The 24170-nt window shown below is 37.3% G+C and overlaps 1 protein-coding gene across 1 annotated transcript in view; it reads right to left on the bottom strand.

The window, feature by feature from the left end:
* Window positions 1-24170, bottom strand: part of UGGT2 (UDP-glucose glycoprotein glucosyltransferase 2) — an 84948-nt gene that overhangs the window by 13961 nt on the left and 46817 nt on the right. The window contains exons 20-30 of the mRNA XM_012723159.1: window positions 22490-22584; window positions 20003-20209; window positions 18106-18237; window positions 15186-15310; window positions 11026-11121; window positions 8960-9062; window positions 7965-8044; window positions 4335-4518; window positions 1438-1596; window positions 1011-1096; window positions 110-194 (exon numbers count right to left, since the gene is read on the bottom strand). Of these exons, the coding sequence (XP_012578613.1) occupies window positions 110-194; window positions 1011-1096; window positions 1438-1596; window positions 4335-4518; window positions 7965-8044; window positions 8960-9062; window positions 11026-11121; window positions 15186-15310; window positions 18106-18237; window positions 20003-20209; window positions 22490-22584 (1352 nt within the window). The remainder of the gene's footprint in view (window positions 1-109; window positions 195-1010; window positions 1097-1437; window positions 1597-4334; window positions 4519-7964; window positions 8045-8959; window positions 9063-11025; window positions 11122-15185; window positions 15311-18105; window positions 18238-20002; window positions 20210-22489; window positions 22585-24170) is intronic.

The raw sequence follows: 24170 nt of genomic DNA, 5'->3' as shown, positions 1-24170 counted from the left end.
AGGTAGCATCATTATAAAATTACTTGAAAATAAAATTAATCAATTAACAACAAAAAGATAATTCTTAATATTAAGAACAAAGTTTATAAAGAATGTCTGCCCCACACACTTGCACTTCCAGAATCTTGCTTTTGAAGCTGTCTAACACAACAATGACGTCTCTGAGATCTGGTTCAGAGTCAGTCCCTTGGTGCCTAAAAGTGGAAAAACATGTAAATGGCTATAATCAAGTCAATAAAAGACAAGTTTTGCTGGCATAAATAACAATTAATTCATTTTGCTATAAGCACAAGTATAGTCACTTATGCATATATTTGCTGCTTTTATAGTCAAATAGGAAACATTTCTAGACTAAAAATAAGTGTTTATATATCATAATCAAATTCTATACTACCCAACAACTCCTGAATTTACAGTCACTTTCAAATGCCAAACTAAGAGTGTGCTGTTAAGCTCAAGAAACTGGACAGGTATGTGCACTTGAGTGCCTTCTTCTGCATTACACATAATGTTCCTCAGGGTCTCATTTTCAGAACTGTAGCAACATGATAGCTTTACTCATGCACTATTTTTTATATCATCTCATTGGGCACTAAAAATGTTACTGTAACAACATTGGCAATACAACTGAATTGTGTTAAACAAGGAAAGGAGTCCATGTCAAATGAGTAAATAATTTATGTTCAGTCAGATTTATAATATACACTCGAACATTTTTCAAAAATAAAACTCTGGGGATACTAACACTATTCTGACTAACACATGTCTTTGACTTCCTCTTCCAAACCCAAATGCATGGAAAAGCTTACATAAAATAATACGTAAATGAGACAGTAAAGCATTAAGAGTACCTTTTGTATATGTGACATTTCAGTTTTGTAAGTATTTTGTCCTTTAAGTAATGGTGTTCATGAACATTTTAGTTATTTCGGTGATCTTGGTTCTACCTCCCTAAAAGCTTATTTACATATAAAAACTTGAAGTGGTTTAAAATGGTTTATATAACTCACCCAACTATTTGATAAATATCTTCAGATTTTCCTTGGCGTAACTTCAGTATCCAAGCACCTGGGTTTGCTTTTAATTGGAAATATCCCTTGTAGAATGACAAAAGACATGACTTCAGATTTTATGACAACAAGCATATCCAATTTTATGTATGAGTCATCCAAGAAAGTGTTTACTAGCTATGGAGCAAGTCCTAACGAATGAATTTGAGGGTAGGAGATTTTGCAATAATCAATAAAAGCATATTCTTCAAGTATGAGTCCGTTCACTTTTGTTTTGGTTACCTTTCTCAAGTATTCTAATTTGTTTTCTACAAGATGTTCAACAATAGCAAGATAAGGATGATTTCTTCCCTTTATTAGGAAAAGTCAGAGGCTTTCACCAAATCAGGGAATTAAAACTCACCAGTAAAGTATTTAGAATACTTACGAGATTGGCCATCACTATTGTATCTACCATAACAGGTTTCTTTTTTGTGCCAAGTGTGAACTGTAGGCCCCGAGGAGGCTGCTCTGCTGTTACATCAAAGCAGTTTCCCTCAAGCAACAGGTATTCTAGCTCATATTCAGCTACAACAGTCCCTTCCATCTGTGAAGGGAAGATGTCATTGCTTTGCATTAGTTATTCTCAAAATATACATTTATAATTTGATGTTAAAAACAGCAAATTCATTTGAGGGGTAACTTCATCTTTCTCTCACATGAGTGAACTTAATAGCTGAATCAATTTCTTGAAGTCTGAAGCAACTAATGAACATTTTCCTCCCATTTTCCAAGACACTAGCTCTTGTCCAAGCTCAGAGGACATGTACCAACATCACAATCAGGAGAGGGCTGAACACACTCAGTAAGTTGTGGTACTCAAGGAGCCTCTTCCAGGAAAACTCCTCAGAAAACCTACTTCATTTGCCCAGAGCTCCTACTTCAGAACTGGCAAGAAAGTCAAGCAATTATCTATCATTGCTTTTGTAGTTAAAGAAATGAATTGCTTTGTACTCAAAATATGTCATTAAAGAAAATTTAGCAAACATAAAAGGAAAAGGAAAAAAAAAACACTTAGAGACTGGACATTCATACATTCATAAGCACAGTGATTCTATTTGTTTTGCTTACATTATTTGCTACTTTTTTTCATTAAACAGTTTTAAACAATTATCTTCATAAACATCCTTTAAAAGGGCTGTGCATTCTAATTACAATCAGATTTCCCCTGTTGTGTTAGAATAAATGTTTTAGAGATAAACCTTTTTCTCTACTTCAAATGAACAGTATTTACAAGTGGCGATTTTTACACAGTTTGGCATTTTGTTGAGCAGATAAGACAGTGATGCTATTTATTTTTAGTTTTATTTAAGCATATGAGATTTTCGACACTACTGACTAGCCATGTTCAGGATACAGACTATCTGAAAAGATCTTGTTTCATTTAGCTGATTTTCTCCTGGACTATATTCAACACTGAAATAATTAGAGTACTTATGTAGAACATTTGTTTCTTGAGTCCATTTCTTATGTTACTGATTTAACGAACAAGAAATAAGTTAACTTCTTTAAAGACAGTATTTGCTTCAACAATTTTAGTTGGGTTCTGAATAGTTGTTGAATTATGACTATTCTAGTGATATTGTGTAGACTGCATTAATCTTTTGAGACTTTATGGACTCTACTGTCATTACAGGCCTTTGTTTGGATGAAAAGATTTAGAAGGAATAATCTCAGAATATGCAAATACTGAGAGTTAAAAAGACAACCTACAGGCCCCCTAGTTGAGTACTTCATTTTACATCCAAGGACCACCCATTAAGCGATTATGAAGTAAATCTTAATTTTATCATGAATTCCTAACGATGAGCCCAAACATAATCAGTTTGTGATGAATAATACGTTATAATGTACTAATCTAAAAATCTGTCAGGTCCCTATATATTATACAACAGATTTCAACGCTACTGACCTGCTCAAACCACAGCACACAATTTTCAAAATTCCCTCTAGTGAATATTTTGATTTTACTAATAATTTTATAAAGGTGATCTAAATTAAGTCAGTTATTACTTTCAAGGTTTAGTTTTGACAAGGATATTGTCTTTCCTGATTTTTGTATCTCTTTTGTATTTATTTGTTCTAAATATTAACTATTGACATCAGACAAGACACTAGTACTTTTCAAATATAACTGGGTATACACTGATATTTTTAAACAGGCACATTTATTATAATTTTCAGTGGGTGAATATTAAGTTAGTAACTTCCTTTATAAAGAGGGTAAAGTTTAACCATAAGGATTAGCCATTTGGGTTTATTAATAATTACCTATGAATCAAATGAAATTCTTCGACAGTTACACTTACAAAATGAATGTTTCATCAATAAAACTAATGTCCACAGTTTATGTATTTCAGGAGGGGATAATTCATTCTTTTGTGAATTACTTTAATACAGTCACATCCTATTTTCCATTAGCAGTCTTATTTAGTCACTTCCTCTTCTCTGAGTACCTAAACTATTGCTTCCTATTGTGATCTTTCAGAGACAGCCTGTCATCAAATATTACCAGAGAGTTCCTGGAGGCGGCTCTAACAACAAACTCTGAGAACACTTAAACACATGGGGAAAAAATAACTTTCACTTTTCTGCCATCTCTTTTGTACCTTTAATTATGGCATAAGTACTGGTCGTACACTAAACCATGTGAACAAAGTCCTAGTAAGAGAGACTTTTTCTTGATCAGTGTTATTCAGGTGTTTATAGAAAGTATGGCAGCAGAGGTACCAAAGAGTACCTTTCGAAAGCTCTGGACAGGGACAAATCTGTCAAGCATTGGTTTCATTTTATCCAGGGGTCACTTTTCTCTTTTACCCACAACTCCTTGCTCGCGAGTGAGTATCTGTTATTTTATTTGCCAAGTAGGCACACAGGCCGGACCACGCGGTACAGCACGGGAAGGAAGCAGGACTCCAGCCTGCAGCGCACAGTGCACTTCTCTGCGTTCACCCTCACATTACTAGGACTGATCTCATGAATCACCCTAGTTCTCCTTAGGGCTGCTTTCTCTGGTTATGAGCTGTGAGGCAAAAAAAAGTTTCAGATGTAATTGTTCCTTTCTGAAGTAAAAACAGTAATTAAGATGGGAAGAGGGTGGGAAAACAGAGTAGCTGAAACTGCAAGTCAGATGACTTAAAAGCAAAGGAAAGACTAGATGAGACTCGAAAATAAGAAGGAAGAAAATGCAAGCAGGGGGCCAGAGCAGACTCCCCACTTGTACAGTTACAGTGACTGGTTAGAGTTTCTCCTATTCCCCTTCGTTAGGGAACTTGACACACTTACATCCTTTAAGTGAATATTGTCAAGGTCACAGTTGCTGTGCACTGTTTCAACTAGCCAGCCGTCAGGAGTCATCATGTTGAGAGTTAGAAGGGGTGACTCGGGGATTTCCAAGAATTTTGCCACAGGTCGAAGAATGTCATTAGACCCAGATATTAGTTCTGGTTCCAAAACAAAACGATAAAAGCTGTTGAGAGAAAATAAAAACCCATACTGTGAGCAAAGTTGACATCATTGCTTCTAAAATATTTCAAAAGTGAAAATGGCTTTATAACAACTAGAAATTCTTAGAAAGATCTAAATTTTTAAATCATTTCTTAATAAACATGATTGGAATCCCTTTAAGATAATACTCACACACACTGACCCTTCCTAACATTTGACCATGGTCTATTTTTCCATCATTTTATTTATTCTCAATACCACTAATACTATCAAGGGAATGATATCCAGAAAGCAAGTAATATCCAAGCTGAAATTCTAACACCAATTTGAGAAAGATCAATTAAAAACATACATGTTGAGTTGAAAGCAGATGCTTATTGATAAAGCTATCCGAAATACTTGTGGTTTTGCTGTATTTTATTATTTTATGCCCCAATATCACACACAAGGGCTTGCTATATTATTAAGAAGTAACTTCATGATTTTTCATTATTTTTTACGTCATTCTTCATTTTGTCCAGTGTGTGCACTTTCACTGTGGGAGCCCCGTCGAAGCCCCCCCACCAGCCCTGTGCACCGCCATGTACCCTGTGCTCTTGCCTTCCGTTTTCATCCTGCTCCCCTTCTGCCGCTGCAGGATGTCTCAGGTTTATAGCTGCCTGGTGGTTTGATATTTCCTTTATTAAAATTATGTCTCTTCCCCCGACCCCTTATTTGGATCTTTTACACTCCTAAAAGCGAAACCACCTGGTATTTGCCTTTTGGCTTATTTCACTGAGCATGACCCCTCCCAGATCCATCTAAGTTGTTGCAAATGGCATGCATTTATCTTTCTGATAGTTGATATTCTTCTGCGTGTGGAGGTGTGTATCACATCTTCTTAATTCAGTTATCTATTTTGGGGCATTCGGGTTGTTTTCATAGTTTTAGATATTGTAAATAGTGCTACAACAAACATGGGGTATAGCTGTCCTTTTGAATTAATGTTTTTGTGTCCTTTGGGTGGAATCCTAGGAGTGGCATTGCTGGGTCCTATGGAAGCTCCATTTTGAGCAGTTTGAGAAACCTCCAAACAGCTTTCCAAAGTGGTCGAACCAGTATGCACTCTCACCAGCAGTGTAGAATTCCTTTTCCTTCACATCCTTGACAACATTTGCTGTTGCTAGTTTTTAAAATATGTGCCATCCTCACTAGTGTGAGATGGTATCTCATTGTGGTATTGATTTGCATTTCCCTGATTATGAATGATGCTGAATATTTTTTCATGTGCCTGTTGGCTATTTGCATTTCCTCTTTGCAGAAGTGCCTTTTAGCTCAAAAGGAGGGATTTCCTCTACTTTGAGAATGGTATCTCAAAGCTCCATGAGGTAGGGCCTTCTACTGGGCTCAGGGAGTTCAAACTCTGGAACCAGGGTGGAAGTGTCCTGACTGGAGATGCCCTTAGTTCCCGGCCACAAGGCTATTCTCTGGCATGCTTCAGCAGAGAAGAACACAAGTAAGAGAAAGCCAGCAAGAAAAAAGTCACATCTGTGGACTGCAGAAGGGACAGTCTATGACTTTTGCCATATTCTGTTCACTAGAAACACATCACTAGTTGCAGCCTAAACTGAAGAGAATCTACTGGGATGAATCCCAGATGTGCCTGTGGCAGGCAGCAGAGTGGGATAAAAAAAGAGGGGTAAGAGCAGATGTGGGAGAGAACACAATCTTGAAGCAAATGTAGAAAACAGACTGCCAAAGCAAGGCTATGCTGCCAGCCAAGGGAGAAGCAGCCCATGGGTGTTATGACTGGTAATTTCTCTGTGATTTAGCAAAAACAATTCAGAGGCAAAGAGGCAGTTAAAGCCAACCTGCAAACTGAGGTACAGTGAATGAGAGCATCTTTCCCCTACTATGCAGGAAGGCCAGGAGGTACAGGAGATGGAGAAAGAGTTCAGGGAATTTCTGGCCACAACCTCCACCATCTCTGAGGAGGATAATACAGTATTCTAAAAGAGCTGGCAACTGATGTCTAAATCAGTGACCTGATACATGTTACTGAGTATGTAAAAGTCTGCTGAACTCATACTTAAAAAAAAAAAAAAAGACAAAAAAAATTAATTTTTGTCTTAATATATTCACCTGGTAAAATAAGTGTTATTTCACCTTAGAGAAGTTCGTTCACACCTAATGTCTCTTCTTGCTTATATCCAGTACTCCTTGTCCCTATAACATAGCCCAAAGCTTTACAGGGATACTGTGGAGAGGGCCTCTACATGTTAATAAAAATCCTATACTCATGGGACAGAACTCTCAATGAGTGGTTAAAAAAAAAAAAGATAAATTTTGGCCCTCCCTGGTGGTGCAGTGGGTTAAAGCACCACACTAAGAAGCTAAAAGCCACTTCTGCATGAGTTCGATTCCCACCTGCCCTGGAGGTGACCACATGGCGTGGCAGACCTCTCCTGACCCGCCTGCTGCTCCCCTCAGCAGTGTACTTCAGCGATCTGCCTGTTCTGCTCCCCACTCTGTCTCTGGTGAAGCCTTTAGCCGCCCCTGAGCCTCTGCCCTGTACTCCAGTTCTGTATGAACAAATAAATAAATCTTTTTTAAAAAAAGAACTTTTGTCCAAACTTAGAAATATTTAATAAAATTTGAAATACAAAAAGTAAATAAGAAGTATGAAAAATGAGTAAAATGTGATGACAAATCTCAGGAATATACAGAATTTTATATTCTTTACAGTTTATAGTTATATTTTATGCATTACCATGTTTACAAGCTCTACTAAGATAATAATATTGTTTTTCAAATATAACAAACATCACTCAATAGGAAAATAAGGGATTAACTGAATACTAATTTTCTGTCTCCTGTACTTATGTATTTTTTGTTTAGTTTCACAACTGAATTAAACAAAGAAAAGCCAAAATAACCTTTCCTCCTGTCTCATGAAAACCGAAGAGTAGTTCAAGTACTGCGATTCTGATCCAAAAAGAGTAAGGTCATGCTCTTGCTCCCGTTTTATTTTTATCTCCAAATGAGAGACAACATTATTTCAGCAATATTAATAAGGTATATCTGTACAGAATGATAATACTTTCTATATCATTCACAGATTATTCTAAATTACATCTCAATATTCCAACAGTAGATGTGATGATATAATTTGATTGTTTCGCTCTGATAAGTATGGATGCATAGTTAATCCAAAAATGGTTTACTGGACCTTATTTCTCATGTGTATATTTCAAAATAAATATTTTTAGGTCACATCTTCAAACATGCCTAAAAGTAAATGTCAATCTATATAAAATTTGCAATTAGACTGAATCACTTTTTTTACTTGTTGGTATTTTAGGTTTAGACTAGTAATATATGTATATATATGTATTCTCTAAGATCTTTTGATCCATTTCTGTTAAGCGTCTTGTGAAGACTAAAAACCAGGTAATTTTTCAAAATTAAATTATGTTCATTTAGACTCACCTCTTTAAAGGGGCCTCTGAAAGCATGCCCTTACAGTTCAAGAACACCCGCATTTTCATGTTGATAATCTTGCCAAGTACCTATTAGAAAAATATTCCCACATTTATATGAAGTAATGTTAACAGCTCCCATCTCCTTACTATATGCAGGTCGACAGCATTCGGTATCATCCCGCCTGACCCCCACAGGAGCCCGTAGGGCAGCCACAGTGCTGTGTACATCTGTGATAGTGAGGCACAGAGGTAGTCATTTACCCACCAAGATACTGCCAAGTGCAAGAGCTCACCCCACCAGCTGACTGCAATATCTAAGAATTATGCTGCCGACCTTTTGCCTAAAGTGACTTGCTTTTACAGTGAACATTATTCTTTCAGACATATCAGTGTTTAATCATACTACATGAAGTAGAATAAGTATGATGCTTTTTGGTGTTTAGTGGGGGCTTACACAACAGAAATGTATGTTAGCTCGAGGGACAGGCTGAGTTGGGTGGGCTTCCTCCCAGGGCTGCAGGTAGTAATCATGTCGCTACATGACTCTCCGTGCACGCAAGAAGAGAAGAGTTCTCGCTTGTGTTCTCTTCTTATACAGGTATCTATACTACCGGATTAGGGCCCCATATACAAGACTTCATTTATCTGAATTAGTTCCTAAGGGTCCTATTTTTGAAAACTCAAATTTGAATCAGTCACATCAGGGGTTCGGGCTTCAATACATGAATTTGGGGAAAGGAGACAACAATTAATTGCCTTACTGACAACTAGTTGGTTACAGAAGCACCTCATCTTGGTTACTGCCATAACACCCACTGCACAGCACTATCATTTCATTTTCCACAATGAAATATGACAGCTATTTAAAATGTATGGGAAAAGAATCAAAAGCACAAATATTTGACTATACTTGAAAAACACTTGAAAAATTAATTATAAATTTCAAAATAAAGGCTTCAGTAAACTTTAAAATAGGAAATGCATAATAAAACATGATCTTACGATCAGCAACTGTGCCATCTTCTGGGCTTCTCTTGTCAGTGGGTCAACAACAGCAATGACATCAAAGAACATATCATCCTCTTGAGGATTTATCTTTATAACGCTAATAAGATGAAAGGTGATGGGCAAAGTTTATTCAATTATTTAATTCATTTTAATCTTCGCTATATACATTCCTGTAAATTGCTTTATTTCTCGCTGGATTAAAAAGGTCCTTGTTATTTCACAAAGGAAAATGCCAATTTAATAGTCTAATGTTTGTATTCAATAAAATATAAAACTGGAAGGAACTAAAGGAAACAAAAGTAAGATTGTATGAGCAGTCACTTTAAACCTACAGGGAAAACACTTACAGTTAAAAAAAAATCTGGTAATTCAAATGTCTAAGATTTTCATGAGTTAAGCAGTGTCAAACACAAAGCCAAAACGTTTTTGTGTTAGCTCAATATACTTTCTCAGAGTTCAGAGTGGTAAAATGAACTAGTTAGTACTTTTGTTGGACTTAGTCCTGGCAAAATTGGAATGTACTATGTAACAAGGAAGTTTTGAGCAAAAACACCCAAATGTATAATGCTTTTTAAACCCAATTTTTTCCTCTACACACTTTCTTCCTCTGTCCTGTTCATTCTGTCTCTCATTGGTCTATGTTCTAAGTTAGCAGGTAGACTAAACTTTAAAGGTAAGTGTTGGGAAAAACTAAATGCACATAAAAGAAATAATAGATCATATATTTAAAATAATTAAAAAGTAGATATTTGAACAAAACTGTTTAATGTAAGTTGATTTATTGTTTTAACCTTGTAGTTAACTCTGAAAACCAGCTTTTCAGGTTAAATATCTTACACTGAATGTGTATGTTACATTTGGTAATGTGGCATTGCCATTAACAGGTCATCTTACCCCAAAGAGTACACAGATTCAATGCGATTCCTCCAAAGTTTCAATGGCAACATTCTTCAAAGGCATAGAACAAACACTACCAAAATTTATATGGAACTATGAAAGAACCTAAATAGCTAAGTAATCCCAACAAAAAATGAAGTGAGGAGGTATTATATGTCCAGATTTCAAACTACTCACTATAAAGTAATAGTAATCAAAACAGTATGTATTGAGTCTTTGGGGACGCAACTCCAAAGTCAAGGTAAAGAGAAGCAAAAATAAATAGACTACCTTAAAATTAGATGTTTCTACAGTGAATTCAGCTATCACTAAAACCCTATCAAACAGGAGGAAATAATCTGCTTATCATATATTTGACAAAGGGCTAATATCCAAGAGCTACAAAAAACTCATACAAATCGATAAAAAAACAAAAAAATTCAATCAAAAAATAGGCCTGCTGTATTTTACTTCAAATATCTTAAAGCATCTGTGTTATACAGTGAAGTTGTAAACTAGTTTATTATTCTAAAACATACTTTTCTAGTGGTCCAGAGAAATCAAATTTTTATGAGGCAGTACTTTTTGAAAAGACAACTAGAGTTGGAATTGCTGCTGTATAGTACCAAATAAATTTTTCTTCTGTTTTCCCATAATTACACATCTTCATAGTTCATGCACACTTAAAGTCTTGCAACCCCACCCTAAAAGAGCAGTGTTCTCTAAACCAACTTGACCACAGAACAGTTCTTCCCTCAGAATACATCTGCTAACACCTCCGGGTCATGTTCCACACACATTCTGGGACTTGCTGTTATACATATATACATTTTATTCATGAGAACTCTTCGGTAATTGAGATCACTGTACATTAATAAAAACTGCGCTATTTATAAAACCTAACCCAAGATTTCACAAACATTGCAATTGCTCTTAAACATATAAGATGAGAATAAGTCAATCCACATTAGGTGTAACTTACCTGAAACATCATATCCTATATTTTATCATCCTTTATTACCAGACTATACAAATAGTTGAAATCACTTGTCAAACACATTTATTCTTGAATGAGAGCTTCTACTTTAAACTTTACTGTATTATATTATGGTGAATACAAATAGATATCATAATTGAATATAGACTGCATAGAAGGAAAAAACAAACACAGTCATGATTCCTACCTGTAATTCTCTTTAAGAAATGTGACATCAGACCGGGACATATGTTTAGGCAAAGAGGAAAAAAGGGCATCAATTTTCATAACAAGATCACTCATGCTAGATAAACAAGACAAACAATATATGAGTTTTAGGGGATAAGAAATTTCTGTATTTCCTTAAACAATTAATGCTTCAAGAAAAGGGAATTTAAAATATCTCCAAATACAAATTTTTATACAAATGATTTTCCTTCTACACTAGCCAGTAAATAGAATTTGTATGCTACTTTTGAAGTTATTCTATTTTTTACTTCTCAATGACACCATCTTTAAGCACTTAAAAAGTGTTTTGGGCCCTCACTGGTGGCGCAGCGGGTTAAAGCACAGCACTAAGAAGCTGCAGCCACTTCTGCATGAGTTCGATACCCGCCTGCCCCGGAGGAGATCCACATGGAGTGGCAGACCTCTCCTGACCCGCCCGCTGCTCCCCTCAGCAGTGTACCTTGTCGATCTGCCTGTTCTGCTCCCCATTCTGTCTCTGGTGAATCCTCTCACCCTCCGCATCTCTGGCCTGTTCCCCAGTTCTGTATGAATAAATAAATCTTTAAAAAAAAAAAGTGTTTTCAGGGTCTTTCCTGGTGTGTAGCGTTTAAAGAGCAGCACTACAAAGCTGGCTGCAGCCACTTCAGTGTGAGTTTGATCCCCACCCTGGAGGTGACCACATGGCGCGACAGACCTCTTCTGTCTCGCCTGCTACTCCCCTCAGCAGTGTACTTTGTAGATCTGCCTGTTTTGCACTCTACTCTGACTATGGTGAATCCGGTCACCGCCCCTGGACCTCTGGCCTGTACCTAGTTCTGTATGCATAAATAAATAAATATATTTTTAAAAAAGTGTTTTCAACAGTGTCTGTACGAGTACAGCCAACATAAAATATAGCTAAGTAGCCCAGATTTCTGAGCAATCAAAGTGTCTGAAAACCAGTGAAGACTGCACAAGGTAACTACCTATATTGAGTGTAACCAAATTTGAAGATTTATGATAGCAAAAATTTAAGTTCAATGAGATACTCAGAAAATGCTGGCCTAACTTAAGGAAGGCAAGCGAGCAAGAAAGGGAGGAGGGGGAGAAGAGACAGGCATGTCCCTTTATGGAAATAGCAATTTAGATTCAGGCGCTTGAGGATCCTGCATCTCTCTGCCACATCTTGTTTTGTTGACTTAATGCAGGGCCCTGTTCTGCATCGCTTACATCTTCCACAGCGCAGCACCTCTCTCTTCAGGTGTGGGCGCTGGAGTCTCCCAGCACCAAAGGGCCACAGTCCTCCCCTGTAGTTCATGTGCTCTTTCCCCACCTCCATTCCCGACTCCTCCCACTCTGGATACTTCAGGTCTGTGGTCAGCTTGCAAAGGTTGGATGTAATGCTTGACTTTGACTGCCCTTTGGTTTCCCTGTATTCCACATGTAAGCGGCACTATGCAGTATGTATCTTTCTCCTGTACAATTCTATTTAGCATAATTCCCTCTAGCTCCAGCCATATTTCTGCAAGTGCAGAAGTTCCCCTGCTGAGTGTATTCCACTGTGTATTTGGTACCACACCTGCTTTGGGCACTTAGTTGTTCCCATCTCATGGCTACTATAAATAGTGGTGCAGTGAAGTTTGAAGTACAGGTTTCCTTTTGAACTAGTACTTACGTTGTGTTCTTGGTGTAGATGCCTAAAAGTGGCACTGCTGGAATGTATGGCAGATCCATTTCTAGTCTTTTGAGGAACCACCACAATGTCTTCTCTATGGTATTTTGTTTTGTTTTTTAAGACATATTTATTCATAAAGAACTGCGGTACAAGTCAGAAGTGCAAGAGTGGTGAGAGACTTCACCAGAGACAGAGTGGGGAGCAGAACAGGCAGATGGATGAAGTACACTGCTGAGGGGAGCAGTGGGCGGGTGAGGAGGGGTCTGCTGCACCATGTGGGTCACCTCCAGGGCCATGGGTCGAAATCACAAGCGGCTGCAGCCAGCTTGCAGTGCTGCGTCCTAACCCTTGCACCACCAGGGAGGGCCCTCTTTGGTATCATTTTTTATGGGATTTTAAGGTCCCAAAATATAAGGCTTTATATTATTTCTTTTTGTAACAACTACCATGTCTTTCATATATTTTTTTAAAGATTTATTTATTTGTGCATACAGAACTGGGGTACAGGCCAGAGGTGCAGGGGTGGTAAAGAGGCTTCAGCAGAGACAGATTGGGGAGCAGAACAGGCAGAGTGACGAAGTACACTGCTGAGGGGAGCAGCGAGTGGGCCAGGAGAGGTCTGCCTTGCCATGTGGGTCACCTCCGGGGTGGGGACCGAACTCATCTTGAAGTGACTTTAGCTTCTTAGAGCTGTGTTTTAACGCGCTGCACCCCCAGGGCGGGCCCTCATATATTTTTTTTAAGATTTATTTATGTGTTCAGAACAGGGGTACAGGCCAGAGGTGTAGGAAGTGAGAGGATTCACCAGAGACAGAGTAGGGAGCAGAATAGGCAGGTCAATGAAGCACACTGCTGAGGGGAGCAGCAGGCAAGGCAGGTGAGGTCTACTGCGCCATGTGGGTCACCTTCCTAGTCGGGGATTGAATCATGCTGAAGTGGCTGCAGCCAGCTTCATAGTGCTGCACTTTAATTCACTGCACCACCAGGGAGAGCTCTGTATCTTTCACATGTAATAAACATGTATCAAATAAAATTAATTCATTGAAACTAAACTCTCTCAGAGGTATGTATTAGCTGCAATGTCTAATATGTAAAACTGTGGGGCCAGTAGAAGAAATATATAGTTAGACATGTTTTCATGTTTCTTAAGTAATATAAATGTACCAAGAGAATTGGGAGATAAACAAAGCGAAACCACCTGTTCTTAGATTTTTTGCTGAAACGTCATCTATCCAGCCCAATGTTTCTGTATTTTTGAAAAGAATTTGGTAAAGGTAGACTAGAAACTCAGCACCTACTGAGAACCGAAGATGTCTCTCAGAACAGAACACACAGAAATCATTGCAGCAGAGAAATAGATTTTATGTGCTTTATCAGGATAATGTTTCAAGGGTCTTCCCTGGGCATTAAAGTTCTAACTTCCTAGTTAACCAATTCTTGTACAACATGATGAAAACATGTACCTTTAACTTATAGTTCAGATTAAAATGATCATGAATTTATTCTAATTACAAAATAACTTGTTTAGCAGTATTTGCATGAATACAATTTAAGACTATTAGAGCACACATGGCTACAGTGTAACATATTCTGTTGTTTTGATGGTAGTTTTATTCTGAAATGCAGCTTTAAAATGGCTTCCCAAATCTACTTAGAATTACAAATTACACATAAATTTTTACTTAAAACATTTTTCAAATATAACAGATATGTAACATTGTATATAGTTAAAGTGATACATCTATATATGCATCACATATATTACATATACAACTACCATTTTTGGTGGTGAAACACCTAAGATCTAGATTTTAGCCATTTTTGAAGTTTATAACAAGACTGATATCTATGATGACCTAATGTCTATGGCATTAGATTGCAAAGACTCATTTATCTGGATACAAGTCTGTATCCTTTTACCTCTTTAAGCCTCCAGGCCCTGGTAATCATCACACTACACTTTGTACACTACACTTTGTTTATACCTGACCCAAACAAGGTGAAAAAATTAGCTCTGAAACGTTAACATTTTCTTTACAAAATTCAACAATTACTTGGGCCTAACTTATTTCAATACATTGTTTTTATTTTTAAAGTTTTCTTTAGTTTTTTTTTCCCATTTGAAAATAGCTGAAGTTATTATTTACTTCTTATTAACAATTTTGTAGATTAAAAAAAAATTTTAATGAGAACCAAACACACAACTTTTAGGGAATGGTTACTTCTTATGGAAGGAGGAGAGTGAGTTAAATGGTTAAGAATCATGACAAATAAAGAGTAAGATCAAGCCAAAAAGATATTAACCTCTGCTGCTTGGTGGAGCTGAATAATTTATGGGTCTCTTCTCCTATTTCTTTATTCTTTATATGTCTTTTAGTCTATCTTCACTCGTGTATATATTTGAAACATTTTTCTAATTTTACATAAAAAGGAGATGCAAGATATCAACCCCCAAATGAACTGTCCTTACTATTTTAAATACTTACTTCTTTGAGTTCATTTCCATATTTTCAACAATTCCTTTAATTTTCTCAACTGATTTAGTAAAGGTTATCTTTTCCAACAAATAGAAATCTTCTGCATAGAAGTTCTTATCTAAAGGTCCTATAAACTTAAAATAAAAGCAACTATATTACCATATAGCTCCTAGAAGATAACCAGTTTGGAACAAATATCATCTCATCAAATACATATTTTCTTAATTAAAATCTAATAAAACAGATGGCACTACTAATCCCACCAAGGGAAATAAGAAGAGAAAAACATTTTCTCACTTTGATATTACAAATAACCACTGTGTCAACACCAACCTCAAAGTGACAAAAAAGCAACAAATTATTTCTATTTGAAAACTTTACTTTTAAACATGATACTTCCAAATGCCAAATCATGAAAACTATTATCTTTATTTTGTAGATCTTTTGATTTCAATTTTCTTTCCTACTCACCTACAAATTGTAGTTTATATTATGTAGATATAAGTATACAAGCAAGGCATAAAAGAAGAAAAAAAACAAGCGACAAATCACAGTTACTTATTAATGCCAATTTTCATCTGAGGTGTAATGACTTCGAGCACAGAAGGTCATGTAGGTTGCTTCAAACCAGAAACTGCAGAAGCTGTCAAGCTGCTACGTACCTAATTTCTCAGGATGGATAATTGGTAACAACCCTATCACCAGCATTTCTTGAGAGAACTAACAGATGAGACCATCACAACAGGGTGAGCACAGTCATGACCGGAAGGTGAGCCTGACATGTTCTTAGGCGCCAACCAACTCTACTTAATGACAAAATTGTTTGTCAAACACAGTATGATTTTTTTTTTTCTTGCTTAGGACCAGAATAAAATGGTTGCAACAAATTTCCTCACCTCCCTTTCATCTGCTTTTGCAATTATATTTTCTCAAAATTAATGAAGTTTAATTCTTGTTCACAGAAAAGGTGATTATTTGCTGGAATGTGGGCATTCTACCTAAATAAATGTTTCACCTTAAACACAAACCATGAAGTCTTAAATAAAATACAAAAAGGCACAAAAATACCAAATTGTATATTCTATCATCTTAAGACTTATAATTTTAAAGCTGTTTTTGTAGATGTGAGTCGGAGAAAACCAGAAAAGGTTCAATTTTATATACGTCATTCTTAGTGACTTGAGCAGTTTTTTAACAAACTGAAAGAAATGACATCTCAAATAATTTTCAAGGTAAGACCCGACTGGTTGTCTGTACTCGTGAAATTCACCAGAGAACCAACCTGACTGCACATGTGCAAGGTCCCACGTGTGCTGGACACACAGCTAGTGTCGCAGCGCTACCAGGGGTTGAATATATTGACAGTGTTTGTGGAATAAAGTTAACTTAACCAATATAAAGGCACATAATGTCCAAGTTGAGAAAAGGAACATTAAACTTGAAAATCAGTACAATAAAACCTTTCTGGTACTTAAATCTCTTTTACAGCTTGGTAATGTGACTTTTCAGTTACAGAGAATAACTGGTGAACAGAAACTATCTATCTTCTTTGTCAGTTCATTAAAATGTTAGCAAACTAGTAGAGCATTTCCCCCAACTGAGCTTAGAGTCTCTCTACACTTGTGATAGTTTCATCCACTGAGCTGATTCAATAGCAACTCTCACTGAGGGTAGCACAAATGTACTCACTATCTCTCAGGACAGTCATCAAATAGTTAAAGAGAAAACAGGAATTATTAGTTACTGAAAAGTTACCTGTGTTTAGAATCTACCTGCTTTACACATAAAAGTATTTAATCTGAGAACTCTTTAAAATAGACTATTACCATTCCTATCATCCAATGAAGAAACCAAGCCTCACAGAGTTCATATAATTATTGATACAACTGGAATCTGAATCCAAGCTTGTCTCATTAGAAAAATAAAGCTTCCCCATGGGGATTACAACTGAGATGGAAAAAGGCACAAAATGATGTAAAAATAAACTATTAAAAAAAGATAAGAAAAAAAAAGCCTCATTTATGCTTCCTACACTTTGTTACTGCCTTTCTTTCAGCAATGTGAAATGTGGTGAAAACGAATGTATATACTTATAGCAACAGCACTGAAATTTTATTTAATATTCAGAATGTGTAAATTTTTCATTCTTCAGCCTAATCAGTAAGCCAGTATGCAATAATCAGTATACCTCAGTTTTGATCATTTACAAATAATTTTAATTTTGAACCTATTCCAACTTAAATGTAAAATCTGATCAGATTCAGAATGAAGACTATTTCTGAAATATCAGGACTATTTCAAGCATTAAAGTGGTTCAATTATAACTTTCTACACAACTGCTGCCATTATTGTGCTTTGCTGCATTCCTCTGGGGCAGACTAATAAGCTAAGTATTATAGTTTAAGCTACAGTGTTTATTTCCAATGTATTATACTTTTCTATTCAAATTACAGTTCTACATATAAAAAGGTAATCAAAATAACAATTTTCTATTAGTCATCATAAAGAGGTGATATAACTTCATATCTGTACCTGTTACTTAACATGATCAAACATCCAGGAAAGCTGTCACAACGTACTTTTCACATCTACCCAACCAGCGGCTCTCATTTGCCATTGTGTAATAAGCACCAGATGTCTGTTTTCATGTTTGTACTGATGCTAGACCAAGATTACAGCTCTCCCCACACGAGAGCTTCTCCTCTGTTTCACATTATCATCCGTGCAGGAAGGAAGCGGCGAAGGACCTGCAGTGTGCCCGAAGGGACAAGCAGCGCCCAGCTGACTTACGTGGAGACCGGCCCGGTGAGCCCAGGACTTGGGCGCCGTCCTCTGTGGGTGTCACCTTCCGTGTGCTGTGACAGGAAAGGGTTGCGATCCGCTGTATCACCGAGCCACCAAAATAGTGAGCAAGTGCTTTTCTACTTACTTTCCCATTGCTGACGACACCTATTTCTCCAGGACTCAATTTAAGGACATCTTGACAGAACAGCTGGTGAGTTCGGAAAACGCTCACTCCAACAGTGTTGTATTTTTTCTCAAAGGCTTTTGTATTCACCCCCTAAGTATAAGGTAAAATGATCAAACAATATAAGTGCAGTGAGTCTACTTACATCATCTTAACAAAACCTATTTTAAGTAATGTATTAGTATAAAACTGAAAATTATAACATTTACAAGTCTTGTTATAAGCAGATAAAGTGTACTCATTCTTTGAGAACTGCAGGTGATTCCTGGTTAGCAAAATGCTGGTGAATACCAATTTAAATAAAATTCAACATTAAGGAAATGAATGTCTTTTAATTACAAACTTTTGGTGTGCTCAGTAAAAAAACAAGACAACAGTGCTTAAAATAGACATGGGTACACCATGATCTCAATGCCATAAAGCTAACTTAGTGATAGTGAACCACAGTCTAAAAAACGTAACTCTTTTTGAGAGTTACAAAAAATCTGTGGGCACTCCCAGAAACTGAAACACCAACACCTGCCTTACTTTGCCATATTAAGACAAATTCCCCATATCAGTACTTAGCATGGAGATTACCTAGGTGGCTGATGAGAATGTAAAAACCCCAGCAGCAGATCCAGGGTGGGGCTGAAAGTCCTAATTTCTAACAAGTTCCCAGGGCTCCTGTGTGGGCAGAAATGCTGCTCCTCAGCTGTCCAGTGAGGTGGCCACAGAGGCTTACTGGGCACTGAATAGTGGTGTGACTGAGAGACTGAACATGAAATTAAATTTTAAGCTTAAAATGCAGCAGGTGCAGCCGCAGGCCCCTCTTCCGAAGCCCTCCGATCCACTGAGCCCACCACTTATCTCACCACACTCCCCCTCACAGATTTCTCTGATCTGCAGTACACCACAGAGTCCTGCACAGAGCCTCCCAAGGCTGTCAGCTCCACTGAATGCTTCTCCTGCTCAGGCTCACCTGTTAAAACCTCCACTCTGGTCACACACAACTCTGCTTACTCTGCAACTGGACCAGTCAGCGGTAACCCAGCTGGAGGCAGGGGCGGGGCACTCGGGCTGCTCAGCTCACGTTCCATCCTGGTCACTGACCTCTCCAACTCGCTACAGTGACCTTCCTCCAAGCTTCAAACCTGGCAAGAAATCTCTGAGCCTTGACTAGAGTGGTGATTGCTCCCTGGCATAATGTTGATGTCTGAAGAGTACTGTTCTTTTCTTTGCATGTGTTGTGCTCCCAAACTTGGTCTACTCTTCTCACAGACTTTCTATGGTTTGTTTTCTCATTTTATTCTGAGTTCTGCTGAAATGCAAACTTTTAGAGATGCCTTCACTGACCACAGCAGCTAATGAGCACTTATTCCCAAACTCTCTACCCTCTAGCGTGTCTTTAACCACTTCCCTGACACCACCACTTTGTCCTCCCCAACAATGCAAGCTGCACAAGAGCAAACACTTTACCTGCCTTGTTCACAATGGCACCTCCATTGCTGGAGGATAATCAATAGTTTTTAACAGATCAATGAATCTTTATTCCAGAAGATCATCTTCTATCTTTTGCATTTCCCTGTACTAGACCTCTTCAGTGAAACAGCTGGTGATCATTTACATAATCCTTTGACTCTGGTTTCTTCCCGGAAGTACATACCCTACCTAGACTGTGATCAACTTTACGGATCATGAAGTAGTAGCTGAAACATGAAACTATTTGTTAAATGCCTTTCTACAAAACCAAATAGCGACATCATTTATATTTACTATTAAACATTTTTTTTAGATTAGTAACTCAGTATCTCCAAGTACACAAACTGATACTTTAGAAACATGCTACAGATAGTTATTATTTCAAATAATGACTGACCTCAGGAAGGAATGTTTTAATTTTCTCTCCAGAGTAAATAGCAGTAGCAGTTTCTTCCTCTGTCAGTTTTCTGAGAAAGTTTTTCAAAAAGCTGTTCTTCTGTGTAAGAAAAGCTGCCAAAATTCCTCTGGAAATAGCTGTGTTGTCTTCATTTATTTTTGATGTAGGATTATAGATAATCCCCAACCGACTATGAACACTTGTTTTCTGCAAAACACGTATGTAGGTGACAAAGTTCAGTATCCTATTCCTTCCTTCTGAATCAAGTCCACTTCACTCCAAGTTATCAAGGCTGACTACTGGACGTGGTATATCTCTGACCTCATCAAAAGCATCATTTTAGAACCTTGTAATTTGCCTCATCTTTTCACATGATTCTTTTGCAATGCAATACTTTCTTTGAACCTCTTTAGGTGTACATGAGATAACACACATGAAAAACACACAAAATAAAAAGAGCTCAATGTTTTAACCCATAACCTACCACTCCTGTCCAGAAATCTTGGCCAGCATCCAAAGGCTTCTCTCGTATTTTACCAATTGTAATACATTTGCATTTTTATAGACAACCACTGTCCTGTCACCTGTGGTAACAACATTCTCACTTTTCTACTTTCCCAGCTAAGCTTGTATTATTAAACATTTAATCTATTTCAAATGTGGTCATACCACACTCATTCTTTTGAGCTTGTTTTCCGCTCAAAGTAATGCTTGTGAGGTTCATCAACACTGCTTTGCACCGTGGTGTGAACAGACTTTCTTTACTGATTTCTGTAGCCAGATCATTAAAGACACTGTAATTTCTACCTCCATCTCTTTACCACGCATTCCAGGGAGAAACAGCTGTCACGTTGTGAGGAGTCTTATGCAGCACGAAAAAGAGGCCTATGTGGCACCGCACTGCAATGCTCCATTAAGGGCAGTGGAGAAGTGAGGCCTGCTGCCAAGAGCCACCTCTGGTGATCCTTCTACCCCCCTTCAGCTCTCAGGTGACTGCATCCTGACGAAACCCCAAGCCTCAACCCTGCAGCAAAATCGCTCCTAAACTCGTAAAACCCAGAAATTGTAAGAAAACGTGTTTGCTGTTTTAAATCACTAAGTGTGGAATAATTTGTTATACAATAATGGATTTATACTTAAACACAAAAACAATTCCATACAATATTGTTTATGTTTCTTAGGTATTTTTATCCAGACAGACTTGTCATTCCCTTAGAAATACATGTTTGTAAAAGAACCCTTTTACATATATATAGAAATGTAGCTTACAGAAGTATGTAAATTTGTAATTACCTAGTAACAAGAAATTAAGTTTGATTTATGGCTGAAAATATTCTTCAGTAAGAAAAATGAAGTTTTATTCTTTTTTTTTTTAATAAGGTCTCTCTCTTTCTTAAGATTTATTTATTTATGCATACAGAACTGGGGTACAAGCCAGAGGGGGGTGAGAGGATTTACCAGAGACAGAGTGGGGAGCAAAACAGGCAGACTGACTGAAATATACTGTTAAGGGGAGCAGTGGGTGGGTCAGGAGAGGTCTGCCTCTCCATATGGGTCACCTCCCTGACTGGGGATCAAACTCGTGCTGCAGTGGCTGAGGTAGCTACATAGTGCTGTGCTTTAACCTGTTGCGCCACCCAGGAGGGCCTGTAGTTTTATTCTTAAAACAGAAAAAGACAATGCTGCGAAATGTGATGAAAACTGTTCCTACAAATTATTAATAAAATGTTGATATGGTGTCACTGAGGGCTCTTTGGGGTCACTGAATTAGTGGTAGGATCTAGAACCATTCAGTTTGTTTTAGCAGCCACTTATAACTGCCATCTTTGAGTTCTCTTTAGCTGTTGCAGAAAAACCAGAGACTGGGTGGTTTATGCAACAGAAATTTATTTCTCACAGTTCTTAAGTCTGCAAGTCTGAAATCAGTGCGCTAGCTTAGTGAGGTGGTGGTAAGGGCCCTCTACCAACTAACTGTAAACTGCCAATAAATCCTTGTGTTTTTTTTTTGTTTGTTTGTTTGTTTGTTTTGTTTTGTTTTGTTTTTATGGTAGAAAGAAAATGAGCTAGTCTGCAAATCCTTCTTAGAAGTCCCACTGACAGGACTTTACCCTCATGGCACCAAATCCAAATACCATTATACTGGGGATTACAATTGAATATATGAATTTTAGGGAGACACAAACATTAAGTCCATATGCAATAATTGACATGTATATGTCCAATAGCAAGGGTTAGCAGAGACCACATAGGTCAGAAATCAAGGAAGACAAATACGGTTTCCTTCTGCTGCACCAAAAATGACCCATTTTACATAGAGACTGAGTTTGAATTTCTGTCTTAATATCTTGAGCACCTTGTTCTAACCAACTAAAGATAATTAAAACACTAACATGGAGGAGAATAAAGATTTAACAAAAGTTCTTTATATTGTTTTTTCAAAATCATGATGAATTAAGATTTTTATAGTAAGAATATCTAGCTACTCACCATATGCTTTAGTGCATTAAAAAGCAGTTTTCTCCCAGATGGTTTGTCAAAATCAGCAATAATCCAGAAAGTAACAGGAAAAATTATGCTGTCATCTAAAATTTAAATAGGTTCGTCAAATTAATTATTTTAAAACTCAAAGTAAAGGCAGGTGTTCTGTTAACAAGCCACTTAAAATTTTAAAATCAGTCTTTCTGAAAATAAGAAATATTACTAAGAATTATACATATACACAGAACAACAAACATGAAAATGCTCAAAAGTCAAGTAATCCATTATATAAGCTTTTGTAAACTCAGATACTGAAAAGAAAGAGCAGCCCCTAGGACGTGCGTCTGTGGGACCCAGCGCAGATAAAATGGGCCTCTGCTTAGCGGGCTCCAGGCCTGGAAGGCAAAACTGTCTTCTGGCTCCACTGGAAAAATCATTTGGTACTTACATCCCTCACATACATAAACCCAGATATAATCAACTTATTAAGTGGATACTGAAAACAACAGCATTTTATTAGTTTAAGATACACTTATTTCAAAATGTCTAGCTGCTACTAACTTGCTCTGATTTACTTCATCTCATGCTATTAACATTATTTCTTCAGAAAAAACAGAAAATTTAGAAACTAAAGCAAGAAACAATTTTTAACTCTGAAATCACAGTGAAGCGGGTATAACACCAGAAATAGTATTTGCCTGGCAATCATTAAAACTAGAAAAATTAGTCCTTTGGATTACAAGACCCAAGTAAACAACTATAAAAAATTTGTTATATCAAAATCTTACTTTCATAATCAGTAATATCTGACTATGCAAAAAATTGCCTCTGAGTAATTGAAAGAAGTAATAAGGAAAATACCGATTCTCTTGCAACATTCAGAAACCACTTATAAGAGTAAGGTGCTCACATGATCTTTTCAAAGAAAAAAGGCAGGACTCCCTGGAGGCCTGGGGTTTAAGGCTCAGCTGCTGTAGAGTGAACTGGATCCCGGCCAGGGAGTGCCCCACAGAACGCAGCAGCGGGCCTCTCCAGTCTTCCCACTGCTCCCCTCAGCAGTACACTTCAGTAAATTTGCCTGTTCCGCTCCTCACTGTCTCTGGTGAATCCCCTCAGCCCCTACACCTCTGGCCTATACCCCAATTCTTGTACACACACACACACACACAGACACACACACAAATTAAAGAGATTCTGATGCTTTTGTAATGTCAGCATTTTACCAGCACCAAAGCTAGTAAATCGAGAAATATTTCTCAAATGCTAATTTTCTCACAACTCTATTACCCCTTTATACATTTACACAAATGCAAATAAAAGGAAATTGTTTCTTAGTGCTTTTTTAATTGCAAAGCAATTAACCAAGCAGCATTAACTATTCTGATGCCCAAAGGCAATATTCAGAATATAATTCAGAACCTGATAAATGCTTCTCTGATTTTTGATTCCTAATTTCTTTGTCTCTTTTAACAATCACGTGAGACATTTCGGTCCTCAGTCTGCCCTAACAAGAAACTATATTTTATTTATTTATTTATTTATTTTTTTAATTATAAAGTTCATTTTTACATCATTTTGCACATTTTTTTTTTTCCATCTCGATTGTAATCCCCGCGGGTTCCCATCACCAAATCACCCCTGTGCCACCACCATAGTCCCGTGCATTTCCCTCCCTTCCCGCCCCCCCCCG

This window comes from Condylura cristata, unplaced genomic scaffold, assembly GCF_000260355.1.
Source record: "Condylura cristata isolate star-nosed mole 26May11 unplaced genomic scaffold, ConCri1.0 scaffold00010, whole genome shotgun sequence".
NCBI lineage: Eukaryota > Metazoa > Chordata > Mammalia > Eulipotyphla > Talpidae > Condylura > Condylura cristata.
Note: the sequence above shows the minus strand (reverse complement) of the source record. Positions and strands in the feature narration are given on the sequence as shown.